The sequence below is a fragment of the Antechinus flavipes genome, chromosome 5 (genome assembly GCF_016432865.1).
Source record: "Antechinus flavipes isolate AdamAnt ecotype Samford, QLD, Australia chromosome 5, AdamAnt_v2, whole genome shotgun sequence".
Classification (NCBI taxonomy): Eukaryota; Metazoa; Chordata; class Mammalia; order Dasyuromorphia; family Dasyuridae; genus Antechinus; species Antechinus flavipes.
Window position 1 is genome coordinate 101436308 of NC_067402.1, and position 14799 is coordinate 101451106.

The 14799-nt window shown below is 37.0% G+C and overlaps 1 protein-coding gene across 2 annotated transcripts in view; it reads right to left on the minus strand.

The window, feature by feature from the left end:
* The window catches only part of AGK (acylglycerol kinase), a 93520-nt gene that overhangs the window by 14010 nt on the left and 64711 nt on the right, over window positions 1–14799 (minus strand). For both annotated transcript variants that reach the window (XM_051961989.1, XM_051961990.1), the window contains exons 9-13: window positions 12037–12106; window positions 6823–6902; window positions 2822–2879; window positions 971–1118; window positions 339–436 (exon numbers count right to left, since the gene is read on the minus strand). In XM_051961989.1, coding sequence (XP_051817949.1) covers window positions 339–436; window positions 971–1118; window positions 2822–2879; window positions 6823–6902; window positions 12037–12106 — 454 coding nt within the window. The remainder of the gene's footprint in view (window positions 1–338; window positions 437–970; window positions 1119–2821; window positions 2880–6822; window positions 6903–12036; window positions 12107–14799) is intronic.

Genomic DNA, 14799 nt, shown 5'->3' on the forward strand with positions numbered 1-14799 from the left:
TGGTAGGAAGAAATATGAGCTGGAAATCAGATGATCTGAATCCTAGATTCCAGAAAAAACCTTTCATTGTCAGGCCTCACCTTTGTTACCTAGAAAGTGAAAAAGGTTAAACTCCATGTTCCATGATTCTATGGTTCCCTGTCTCATTAGTCTCATCCCACAGTGATATGTCATCGCTCCCTTCAGACCTCTCCCCCGATTCCATTCTGACCCTTCCATCTCTCTCCTTTCACTGTTTACATTGTACAAAGTAAAACAATCAGTTGTAGAAAGACCAAGTGACCTATGATGTCTCACTTAAGGACACAAAATACTGATTTCCAACATGACCCTCTTACCTGCAGATCAGGCTGACTATTCCGTGTCATGATGGATAATTCAAGGGTAGACAGCTGCACTTCTTTCCAGACCTCTGGCTTTGCCTTCTGGGAGACGGCTGTGTGGATCCATTAGGCAAAGGTCAATTACTTCCATTAGTGTTCCACTACTACCAATGCAAAATAAATGACTGGAGCCATCAGCTGCTCAGCTCCGCTTCATTCTGCCTGCTCAGGCTGTCTGCTGTATCTACTGCACACCTCACTTAGACACAGAGGAGAGGGCGAGTTGGAGGCACTGAGGGTGACATCCAAGAGCAGCAGCCAAAGGAAAGGGGAGGGGGAGGTAACACTCTTGGCCACAGATTCAAAACAAAATAACAGCCATCTATGGTACTAGCATGCTGCTATTTAATGAATACTGCCTTGCTAACTGGAAGTAGGGGATGAACCAAATGACCTTTGAAGGTCCTTCCTAATTGGAATAAGGTCTCTATACTTGCCTTTGAGAGGGGACTATTGCACTCTGTTTGCATCCCCTACACCCATATTGTGACTGGTATATAATAAATGCTAAATGATGAATTAGAGCTATTTGAGACCAGTTTTAAACAGAGAAAGGGTATCCCCGTCCTCTAAACAACCTCCCTCACCTTCCTGAGAACGCGTCCAATATGATGCGAGCCTTCGGAATATCCTCCGGTATAAAGCGGGCCTGGGAGGTTTCTCCTCGGGTTCACTGGGGGGCCTCTCTGTGGGCCCCACATATGAGATGGAGGCCTGATGTATCTGAGGCCACTCCTAGATTAAGATGAAGATTTAAAACATGTTAGTAATGCAACTCCTGGAGAGGCTGGGCAGTGAACCAGGACTTGTGTATCCATGTACTGGAGAGGTAACAGCCTCCTTTTTTCTCTGTGTAACTCTGCAAGTAATTTGAGGACTGAATCCTAGAGCTGATTCCTCATCACAAAGAGATTGAAGGAATCCTTTCTTCAGACCAACAACATGGTGCATGACATGTTCCTTTTGAGACAGGGAAAAGACAAAGCTAATAGTACTGAGTGTGTGGAGTGACTTGTTCCATAAAAAATTTAATTTTCAGATACACATGATAATACAAACAAAATTTGTTTGATTGAGTTATATCAAGGATTATTTAACTGAAAGACAAAGATACTAATTTTCTGCTTCCAAATACATAATTACACCACCTCTGGATTCATTTGTCTCTCACAAGTTAGCTCTTCCTCTCCCTTGAATCTCTGAACTCAGCAATGCCGAGTTATATGTTTATAGTGTGTGTGTGTGTGTGTACATACATGCAGACTGTAAATGGGCATGTGATAAAATGCTCTAATACAGAAAATAGAGATCCTAAAAGAGTTATCTTTGTTCAAGATGGGAGGATGTCCCAGGCAAAGATGTCTACTGTGCCAGTCTCAGGTTAGGAACCAGACCTGTGATTTCAGTGCTAGAGAGTAACGGAGCTTCCTGAGGAGGGTGCTTCTTTCACCAATGCAGGTAGGCACCTTCTCCATAACTGGTGAATTCAAGCTAGTTGCTTGAGTATTAGGAGAAAGTGACTTACTGCCACCAGAATCTCATACTCCACATTTCCCTTTGTAGCCTTAAATCCTAAAATTTTCTTTCCTTTCTGCATATAAATAGGTTCTTAGCCATACTTCTTCTATATAGTGTAATTTCTTCTTTTTTGTGTCATGGACCTTTTATTGAAATGTGTAGATCCTTTTCCAGAGTGTTTTTAAATACATAAACAAAATATATAGGATCCAAAAAAACCCCTAATTATATGGAAATATAGTTTCCTTGATATGAAATATATCAAAATACATATTTTTAAAAAGGTTCACAGATCCCAGGTTAAAAAGCCTCTAATATAAAGCCTTTTATGACTAGCTCTTATTTCTACTGATACTTACACTCTAAAAATCCAGTTAGTTATCTTGACTCTCCTTTTACACATCAACCTACCAAATGCACTTATCCTTTTGCTCACACATAATGTTAATAATATATGTCTATGCCAACTTGAGATCTGTTCATAATATACAGAGATACACATCTAAACACAAACAAGTCTGTCTAGGTATATATACCGACAGAGTCACACATATATAATACACCACAAATTTTTCCAGATACACAGATATCTACACATAGATAAGACAGCATGTTTATAGTTTATTCAATTGTAGGGAATAAATGAATAGGTTAAGTGATATTAAAAGGGTAAATAAGGGCAGGAGTGAAAATGGATAGGTATGAAAGAAGGCAACTTATCAGCCAAAAGTCTATTAATGTGGACATATTGTATGTATTTTCTGTTGTAGAGATGTGTTTATGCAGTTCTTCTACAAAATGAGATGTCCCATTCACTCCCATTTCCTTTTTCTACTACAAACAAAATGAAAAATGTAAACAACATATAAAAATGCAGTGTTCTTCGAATTGTAATTTTCCACTTTTTTTGTTTTACTTACCTTAAGAGTACTGAAAAAGTGAGCAGCTTTGGTTTTTAATGGTCCAAGATACCAGTACCTGAAAAGGTTTTAGATGAAATTATGATTAGACAATATGATGAGCAATATTTCCAAAAGTCCTATCTGCATTATTCACAACATAAATGTAATAAATATTTGTACCCTCAAATAGATAGTGATAAGTACCTCAAGATAAACATATCTAGACCTGAGTCAGAAAAATGAATCTGTGTCAGTATTTAAAAAAAAGTTTCTTTTACTGGCATGTATGGGTCAATAACAGATATTTTTATAGGATAAGAGGTCAATCCAGGAGGGAAATTCCTTGTGGAAGAATGATGAGAAGATATGGGCAAGAATGAGATAAAATAAAAAAGTTTGGATAGACTGTGAACTGAACCATTAGAACTCTGAGAAGAAGCACTATCCACTGAACTATGATGGAGAAGGCAGTAATATCTTTGTATAGGAAGGCAAGCCCATTAGGACTACTGCTGCTAGTATTAATGTGCAGGTATGGAGGACTGAGTTATAATTAAAATGGTATGTAAACAGTGAATTTTTATATGACGAGTTACAGGGAAGAGATAGTCAGCAACAGGGTTTAAGAAGCACTCAAGGTATTACCTTATCTTAAGGTTCAAAACACAACTGGCTTCTCACTCCACATTATTTGCCTTACAATTCAACATACATTTACTAAGCTCCTAATCCTGCCCAGAATTATGACAATTCTGTAGGACACAAGAAAAATAACCCACTTGATCTCATACTTGAAGGAACTTATAATCATGTCAGAGGGATAAAATACATAAAATAGAGGGCACTGAAAAATATGTGACTATAAGAAAAGTGGGCAAAGAATCTCCCCATCCCCCCCAATCCTTACTTCCACCCCCCCACCCCCCACCCCCCCAAAAAAAGAACTTGGCTTCATTGTAAGCAACATCAGCTAGTCAACTTCATAGTCTCATTCTCATCTCTCACAGAAACCAAAAGACTATAATTACTGAGGGTGAAGGATTCTAGAATCCTGGGTAAATTCTCCTCTCTGTCCAGTCCAACAAGCAGATTTCTTTGATTTAAGTGAGAACAGCTACATTCAGCCAATAATGACCTTATGAAGTAAAATGGGAGAGCTGTTTAGGAGAGGACAAAATCCAAAGATGATTTTTATTTTTGCCACATGAGTTTGAATGGAATGACTTTCAAAAACTGGAGAGGAAAGAAGGGGGAGTGTCAGGGCAGGATCTAGGGAGTTAGGGAAGAGCTGGGGAAAAGTTAGGGATGAGCTAGGGAACACTCATGCTGTGTCTACATGAATAAGTCACTAGAGGTGCATATAATGAAAACCCTGAGAATGTCTAAAATATTTTAACAAGACAATCTAAGGAAATTGACCTTCTTTTGTGTGCAATTATGGCTGATAATAGGAACTTGTTTTAGTTCTACATTATTCTTGACAAAGGAGACAGAATGAGCTCATTTAGAGTTCACATCACTCATCCATCTCCAACAGCAAAGAATAAACATTTTCTCCAATAAGTACACTATTCATTTTGTATAACCACCAGTGTTTTAATAAGCAGCGTTCTTGTGTTTCATATAACATAACTTTAAATAATGTTTAACTTATGAAAGCTGTCCTAAAAGTCTGTATACAAGGAATCTCTTAAGTCATGGTCAGAATAGGTAGCTGTCTGTCTCCTCTAAGAATTTGTCCTGGTTGGCTGAAATGGCTCCTTGTTTCACTCTTAGTTGACTCCTTTACTGCTTAGTATGTGACACCAACCCTGTTTGGTGAGTGACAACATTTTGGGATCCCTACAAATTCCACTACATGATAAAAGCATTGAAAGAATATAATCTAGTATCTAGATAAATGGTACAAACATCAAGGGCCAAAGATTTCAAGAAGGAAAGGGTAAAATAAGCTCTAACTTACTGGGAAAGGCTTAAAGGAGAAGAAACCAGAGGCAGGCCTAGAATATAGAAGAGATGCTTAGAGAGCACTATAACTTGGGGAGAGGGAGAAAGAGCAAGAGAGAAAATCAGAAACAAGGTGTAAGAAAAACCATAGTATAAATCAGAAACAAGTATACATATTCAATCTGGTTAACAGTTTAGTGTTTCTATATGCAAGGCATAGTGCTAAATTCACACAAAAAGAATGCACCTTTAAGAAGTTTATAATTCATTGAGGAACATTAAGATTCAAGATCAGGCAAGTAGAATAGGGCCATATTATGGGGGAATCTTTTAATGTCACCTCCAATTCAAAGTTAGAAAGAGAAGTTAAAACTTGATCGTTAGGGAAAGGAAAGTTATTAAAGTTCTTAAATCAGAATGATTTGATTCCCACTGATAAAGCTGACCTTCCTTCTATTCTTTAATAGGTAAATTCTCCAAGTTATGTTGTTTGCTTCCTACAAAAAAAATTGATTTTTTCAGCTGCAAAACAGGTAAACTTTTCTTTTAAATTGCCAGGTGCCCTCACATCCCAGCAGCTGTGACTTAGTACTACGCAGTTCTCTATCAGATTAGGGAACACTTCTGTTCCCTTGTTTCTTTCCATGGCACAATCAGGGCACTTCAGGCAGTGACTAGTTCCATTTAAGATGTTAAACTGGACATCAAGCAGCATGCTAAAGCATCAGGCAGCTGTCACTAGACAGAAGCAGGCTGCATTTCCAGCCAAGTCTGGAGGACATTTCTATCAATGCTGAGCTGTCTGCGCTCCATTAGTGATTAATGCATCTTGGCATCTGCACGATCTCAGATATTTCTCAAAAATCCTCCAGAATGGGATAAACTGAGTGAAGACTTCTCATGGCAATGTGGCCTTGAACCATGTCCTAATTGTGACTTGAGACTTTGCAATAGTTAATTATGTAAGATGAACATTTCCCCTTCACCATGCAGGCCTCCCCCCCCCCCCCCCATACTTGTGTACTTGTGTTACCTGGTTTTAAGACCCTTGATATTTTGGCATACATCTTCATTTTCCCATGTTATCTCATATTATCCCTATGACTGACTCAACAAAATCAGAATACTCATTTTCCTGAAAACACTCTCCCACTTTCATGACTTTCCTAATGTTCTTTCCTAGGCTTGGAATTTTTGTTTCTTGAAAAACATTCATTCAAAGCCCAGTTCAAACATCACTTCTTCCATGAAGACTTTCCTGATTATCTGATAGGGCCTCTTATACCGCTCTATTTACACTTTCATTCAATATTGTGTAATGCTTTTTGTTTGAGTCCTATCTCCCTACTACACAATAAGCAGTATGAAGGTTGGCCACATGTTAGCTATGTTTTTATCTCCTCCAGAATTGAGCACAAAGCAGATACTTAGTAAATGTTTATTGACTCACTGCAATAGTTCATAGTCCCTGATGATGAGATCTCCAGAAATGAATTAATTTTCCTCAGAGATCAGCAATACTCTCAGTTTATTTTTATGATATACTATTATATGACCAAACAATTTCCTCTTTCCTTATCCTTCAGGTGAGGATCCTTTGCTTTCTCAATGCAATAAAAGGAGTACTCCTTTTAAAGAAGTCCTCCCACCCATCAGTGTAGAAACAAAACTTATGAAGCGCTTCCCTTGTGCCAGCCAGGCCATAAAAACATGATCATGGTCCCTAATTTAGATATTTTCATCCTCAGAAAACTTGTATTTAAACAATGAATTTATTGCCTTCCTCAAACACTATCAACCCATTGTAAAAACTCTCCTAATCCTCTTTGCAGTTAAGAATGGCCAGCTTCCACAAAAATAATCTTTACCCCATAATTAAAAAAACAACAAAAACAACTGAGAAATCTGCCAAACAGCATGGAAAAAAGTCATGAAATGAAGTACTTATCTCTAAAACCCTAAATGAATAGAATCTTTTTTTAAAACTATGATCATATCACTCAATGAAAATCCCAACAAGAAGTATATAAGGGGATAAAAATCCCATATTTGTAAAAATAATATGACATTACTTGCTAACTTTGACTCCTGCATCTCTGAAGGATCCCCATCGGAGGCCAGATAATGCAAACACAGGCTGTTCCTTTTCTCCCTGGAAGTTAAGTAAAAACAGAAGGTTAATGATTCCACCAAATGCAATTTTACAAACATAATTTAAAACTTTTTAACAGTATTTTTTTGAGTTCTAAATAGTGTCCCTCCCTCTAGCCCTTCACTGCCCATTAAGAAGGAAAGCAATATAATACCCATTATACATGTGAAGACATGCAAAATATATTTTCTTATTAGCCACAATAAAATTTTTCTATATGCTTATAAGCACATAGTATTCTTGATTCTTTTTAACCATAACAAAGATAAAAATTCTTTTAAAATAGTAATCAAACTAGATTGCTGCTCTGTATAGCCCCTGAAACAGCTGCTCAGTTATTCTTTGAAAAAAGGGCCAATCTTTGACCACTGTAACTCAGGCATCACGTTGCTTCCTTTGGACTCTTAAGCAAAAATGGTTTAACGATACTTATTGGCTTATATATAACTTAAGAGTTGAGTTTATCATAGTTTCTTTTCCCTTGTCTAGGACAAAGTTGATTGGAGGCTGCCATCTTCATCAGTCCAGGAATTTAATAGGACCAGAACATTGGCACAACAGAGTATCTCAGGAAATCCCATTTCAAATATTCTTGGTGGTACACTTGTGGTTTATTACATTTCCAAATTCTTAGAATATCTTTTTGGAGAGAAGGTATCCATAATTCCTGATAGATTTTGATCTGAAAAGAGTTTTTGTCCTTTCTATGCTATATGATGTACACCTCCAATCTAGTGTGAAGATCAAGGAAGGTAATAGTAAATTGTGTGAAGGATGGCTAGCTCAGAATGCTGATAGGCAGAAGGAGGATGAGCTCTTTTTCTTTAACTAAAGACTTAATTTGCTGTTTCCTCATAGTGGGAAAATAGATGGCTCTGAGTTCTTGAAAGTATGATGATTGTGAAGCTTAAGTTATAGATGTGCTTGCTTACCCCAAGTTGGAATTTGGATTTGGGGATGGGCTGTGTGTCTACTCTCTGAGGACCCAACTAGCTAATTCTTGAAAAGCACATCACCAAAAGACTAATGCCCCAGTGATGAGTTTTTTTGGCCAAAGCAGTTTTGAATCACATCAATGGAAGAGTTGTCAGCTGTGAATGATGAAACAAATGAACTACTAATACTACTGGGGCATTACTACTACTACTACTAGTATTATACTAATACTAATGGGGAAAGTGTCATTTTGAGCAAGAGAAAACATTTTCAGCAACTGCCTCCTCTGAGGAAAAATCTTAAGAAATAATCATATATAATGGCATCCAATTCACCATTAAGGGAATCCAAGTACTAGGTCTTTCACTTTTACCTTATAAGGAAGGGCAGTATTTTGTACCAGTCTGTCAGCACATATGGTTATTTTTGTGTGAGAAGGCCTGGTTTCTGGGACCAGGGTAAAATTTTCCTCAAATCTAGTTTTGCTTCCTAAGGACTCCATTCTGGGAGAAGTGATTCCTTCTCTTATAAGCAGGTGCAACAAACCTATTGTATAGGCAAAGAAAGATGTGCCAGACATAGTACTAGTCAACCAATAAACATTTATTAAGTGCCCACCATGTGCCAGGTACCATGCTGAATACTGGAGATACAAAGAAATACAAAGGACAGTCTGTGCTCTTTGGGAGCTCACTGTTTAATGAAGAGAACAATATAAAAACATATACAAACAATGTTTATATGGGATAAAGTAGAGATAATCAATAGAAGAAAAAACACTAACATTAAGGGGGAGCTGGAAAGGCTTCTTTGTAGAAGGTGGGATTTTTACTAGAACCTGAAAGAACCTAGAAAAGCCAGAAGGTAAAGTTGAAAAGGAAAAGAATTCCAGATATGAGCGACAACCAGTGAAAATGCCTGGGCATGGGATACAGAGTGTCCTGTGAAGTCAGTAACATTGGATCAAAGAAAGAATACATGATAGGGAACATAAGCAAGGAATCTCGAAAGATAGAAAGGGGTCAGGTTGTAAAACACTTTGCAAATACAACAGGAGCTTATGTTTTTGGTCCTGGAGGTGGGATGGAGGTGGGAATTCATAGTCAGAGCTGTTCCTTCAAAAAATAGCTTTGGTAGCTAAATGGCGGAAAATGGACTAGGTGGGAGAGAGACAAGAAAGAAAAACCAAAAGGCTATTGCAACAGTCCAGAAAATCAGGTGTTAAATACTGTGAAGGAAGTATTGACAGGACTTGGTATCAGAATGTACTTATAGGAAATATAAAAATCATATATGGAAGAAAGTGATGAAAATCTAAGTTCTCAAAGAGCTACTGCTGAAATTGGGTAAATGGACATATATACTATAGTATTAGCTATATAGTTAGGGATAGTATTTGAAAACACTCTTTCCCCAAGATCTAGATCCTTAAGGGTTAAGATACCTAAGGTACATTAATTACCTATTCATCAGAAATTCTAAAGCATAAGAAAAAAAGGCTTGACTCTCTTCTGGGAAAGGTTAGCAGTAAAAAGCCATTCAGTCTGTACAAACAGTTATGTAAGAAAACTGACAGGTGCCAGGCTAAGAAGCAGATTTACTTTAGCTATTATTTAACAGTAAGTGAATGCTCCTCAGAGGTATGATTTGCTAATCCACACATCCATTTGTGGATTTATATGGGGAACAATAATACAACTACTCTTTGTTAAGGAGAGATCAAGAAGAGAGCCTGTCCAAATTCCTCCAAAATTATTTTGCAAACTCTTCCAGACTGTCTTTGTTAATGAAGCTAAACATTTTTCAACATTAGAGCATAGAAAATAGTGGAGAAGGAATGAAACGTTGACTGAGGTACAAAGATGAGAAGACACCTCTGAAGTTCTTAGTTTAGCACTTAGCACTTTTTTTGGCTGAAGACTAACATATCCCTGACATGGAGAAGGCAAGCTTTCTAAATGATTATGTGGGAATCTGTGGCTGAAGGAGCGAATACCCCAAGAGATGAAATTCTGAGTGTAAGTGGTCTTGAAAGACTAACCTAGATTAAGAAAGAGAATTTTCCCTAGGAAATCATTTTTCTTATGTTAGAGATACTGGACACAGTACTTGTTTTATTCCCTTCAAATCTGAAAATTTCTCCTGAGCATGAATCACATTTTATTCACCTCTATAGTCCCTCAGGGCAACCAGAGGATCCATCAAGGGAAGAGCTCTACTTTCAAAGAATTTAAATGAATTAAATAGGGACACTTCACCTGTTAAGAAGCACTTAGATGGGGAAGTGGATAGAGCATTGGGCCTTGGAATTAGGAAGACCTGAGTTGAAATCTGGCTTCAGACACTTCCTAGCTGTGCAATTCTGGACAAGACACAAAGCCATGTTTGCCTCAGTTCCTCATCTATAAAATAAACTGGAAAAGGAAATGACAAACCATTTTTCCAGTATCTTTGCCAAGAAAAATCCCAAATGGGGACCTAGAGTCAAACACAACTTAAGTAATTGAACAATGACAACAAAACTTCACCTGTTGATTAACTCCCTAAGTGAACCTGGCCTGGAGGCTTAATGAGGAATGTAAGTGAACAGTGTTAAGACAGGGAACAGAAATTAGTTCCTCTGGTTTTAGATGGAACACTGATCTATGGAATTAATCACTGAGATCACTAATCACTAAGAAATTTACCACAATTGAAGACTATGGTATTTGCCACATGAAAACTATGGATTCAAACAGCACTTAAGCTAGTGAGGAAAAAAGGAAGGAAGATAAGATAGATAGGAAACAATGTCCCTTCTCATTTTATCCTACATCCCATTCACTCATTCATGTTAAATACTGACTATGTCTAAGACACAACGAAAATGGTTAGGGACATAAAGACAAAACACAATCTTTGTGGATATATCCTAAAAACTTCAAAATGGAACATTAGAAAGAAGAGAACCAGTATAATTCCATACACAGTTCAGGTACAATAATAATATTAATGATGGTTAATATTTTCATAGTGTTTTTATGGTTTGCAAAGTACTTTAAAAATATTAACTTCTTTGATCCTCACAATTACAATGCTAAGAGAAAGAAGCTATTATTATTCCTATTTTACAGATGGAGAAACCAAGGCAGGTATATGAGGCAGCATCTGAACTTAGGCATTCCTGATTCCAGGTCTACTGCTCTATCCGCTGTGTCATTTAGCAGGGATTCTACTTATAACAGGTATCATACTATTGACCTGATAGGAACAAAATGTTTTCTACTAAAGAGCAATACCTTCCAGGGAATTCTTAACTATGTGCTTAACTAGAATTTGAATAGGATTATATGGATATAATTATATGGTGGAGGGATAGCACAGGAAGAAGGAGGCTGCAGGTAGAATGAGGAATAACAATTAAATAATTTATTTTCCTAATTCACAAAGAAATTGGTCTAGGAAGGCAGACAAAATTTATTTTAGCTAGGTACAAAAGAAACCAAAGTTGTCTGGAAACATTTTCTGAGGATTTAAGAACTGATTTGTGGATGTTCTAGACTGCTTTGGCCTTAAAACCATTATAAACCAGTGGCTTAATCAACTCACAAGATAAGAACAGTTGAAACAAAAAAGAAAAACAAAAGAGAAGATGCTGATATGATATGTAGTCCAAAAGAGTGCTTTCTACTGGTTGCAATGCCAAACAAACTACATTTGGCCTCCAGGCATTTTCTCTACTGGAGCATAGAGCAGTCATAAATAAAAAACATATAGGCTCAACTGGGGTGATGGCAGAAAAAGGAACAGAGAAAAAAGATTCAACCAATCTGTACCATTTCAACCAGGCAAAAAAAAAAAAAAGAGCCACATAAAGTGCCTGAGAGCAGATCCTAACTGGCTTTGTAACTAGCAACATTTTAAAAATATCCATCACCTTGGAAAAGATTTTAAAAGGCTTTGAGCACTTACTTCAGCACAGAACACTCCTTTTATACATAAGGAAAGATATGTCCATCTTCAATGTGTAAATAGTCAGCTCCAAATATCAAAGTAATTATAACAATTAGGAATAAGACAATGGAATTTATCAATGCCCACACTAAACCCTCCTGTCACTAATTTTTTAAAAGGGAACTTTACTGATTGAAAAAGAATGCAAAAAGAAACCTGGTTATAGCAATTAACTTCTCAGCAGAAATTCCATGGCTTTGCCTACCTTGATCTGCAGCACATCAAGTGGAATCGTTTCTCCTTTCACAATGGCCAGTGTGGCATCCGTAATATGCCTAAAAGAAAGTCAGTGGATACAACAATGAATATTTATATAGAACTTTAAGATGTGCAAACTACTTTCCTGTCATTAGTTTTGTGAAGCAGCTACTATATTATTCTATCCATTTTACAGGTGTGAAAGCTGAGGGTGCTTATGCTCACAAACCAGTTAGGGTCTGAAAGACAGATTTTGAATACAAGTTTCCTAACTGCACCTCTACCACTCTTTCAAAAGTTAAATTAGTGTGTTGATGATGGGAGGAGGGGGCAGAGTAGGAGACAGCAGGAAATAACAGGGATTGTATATCCCTCCTAATTGTATATCCCTTATTACTCAAAAGAAAATTTCTATAGGGTGTCCCAAACACTGGCTTAAGAAATAGCTTAAGCAGCTATTAAGATAGCTATTTAATGAACTTTAATAGCCTAAAACTAAGACTTTTGCACAGGATATGTATGAAGTCTGATACCAGAATCAAATATAACAGAAAGACCTGATGTGAACAAAAGAATAAAAACTATTGGCGAGTGAATTTATTAGCAATTGACAATCCAGGAATGAAGCCAAAAAAAAAATTATAATAATAACTAACAATGATAAGTTTAATTTTTTATTAAGACATTCAAGCCACTAAATAAAAACATCACCTTTCAGAAAGCATGAATATAAGAAATACTGAGAGGTGAAAGAATTCCCTCCATAAAATCAAACATGTAATCTCAGGACATTATGTTCTATAGATCTCTATATTTCCCTTTAGAGGTTATTGCCATTTCAAGTGCAAAATGTGCTGGGAACTATATGCTGAAAATCACTCTACAAGCTACAGGTAAGATAATAATTAAGCAGCACTCATTTAAGAACTCTAAGTCATTGTGTGGTTATTTAGTCCTTCAGTCCTGTTGAGTTTATGATGTCTATTGGACAACCAGTTAAAGTTGTCTAAAAGGCAACTGGAGATGTGAGACTAAAGGTGAGCAGAAAGATTAGGGCAGGATAGGGAGATGGGAGAATGATCAACATGGAGATGTAATGAAGTACCTAGGAGGTGATGAGATCATCAAGTGAAGTAGTCTACAGGAAACAAAGAAGTGGGCCTAGGACAGAATCCTGAGGGATACCTAAGGTTAGAAGGTATGGTCTGGAGAAGGGGCCAACAAAGCAGACAGAAAAGGAGCGGTAAGGTAGGGAAAAGGACACCCAGGAGGCAGCAGTGTCCTGAAAACCTAGAGAGAAGAATGTTATCAGGGAAGAGAAGAAGTGGTTGAGGAAAGCAAGGGTTAAGAAAAGGCCTCAAAAACATATCTATGTGAACAGTTAAAATTTAAGAGAAAACTCACTTTATCTCTTGTTTATATTTGAGAGATAAACAAGTCTCCCAAGTAATAGCTGATAATAGCTCCAACTTCAAGGCACTTAAGATAATTTATACACAGTGTTTTGTGTATATTATTGCTATTCCTCATGCCAACACTATGAGGTAATATTACAGTACTAGATAATGATGAGATAGATGAAGAAACTGTCTTAGAAGGGCCACACAGCTAGTAGGCATGGGGTAAACTATAAACCTAAGCTTCTTATCCCCCAGCCATCCAACCTATAAGGGCTACTTGTAGCTCTCCCAAAATAGAAAAAGAAAGCAGTCTGGAAGATCACTTCTCTTGTCTTCCAGAGGCAAAATTACTTATCCTTTGAAAACAGAGCACTTAAAATACGGGGTTAACACTTGAGGAAAGAGGAAATATATAGTCACTTCAGTTATGTTCATCTCAAAAAGAAACTAACCAGAAACACTGAAGGCCATAAAAATTTTAATTTACCCTAAGCAAAACTTTAGGAACACTACTGTAGATTTAAGTGCTTAGCAGTTTTTGATGAAAAGAATAATCTTCACCTTAATGTGGAACACTGCTGTGTCTTTTAAAACTCAGGCATGTCATTTCCAAATTGCTTTTTAAAGTGAAGCGCAGAAGTCAATCAACTTCGTGGCCTTAAAAGTGTCATTGTTCAGCAACTGTCCCGAAGCATTGAAAAGTAACACTTCAGCATATCACCGCACTTTAGTATTAATACCAGAATGGATTTTTATAATAGGATCCTCAACTCATTTACCTGAACAACCCCCGACATTCAAGATTCTTTTTTCTCTAAGGTAATTACAATTTAACAAATCTTGACAGCAGTGCAAAAAAGCAATATCTTGCTCTTTTTAAATGGCCTTAGGCACTAGCCATATTACCAGAGGCTGCAAAAATTCTGAACCTAAGCTTGGTTGACTTGATTATCTAAGAGCCTTGGGGTATGCTTACAAATTCATTTTAATTTAATCTTAAAAGATTGCAAAAGGAACAATAATATTTTAATTATGGGATAAAGCAAGCCTAAAAACTGGAGTTTGTCCTTTAGCCTGAGAAAGAGTAGCCTTGGGCTATGAGGAATAAGGATAAGGGAATAGGTATAAAATTCCAAAAACATATTTTCCCTTCAAGGGAAAGGTTCTGCCTTTTAGGTTTCCTAAATTACATTAGAAAGGAAATGTTGGCTAAAGCAGGTCAACTGATCAATACTGAAAGGAAGAAAAGAGAAGACCTCAAAAGCAATCAAGACCCAAACCACAGAAGGCTTATGTCAGGTAAATAAAACTTATCTGTTCAATGTTTTTCATCTGCCTCTCTGAAAATCTTACCTGAATAGAACAAGCAC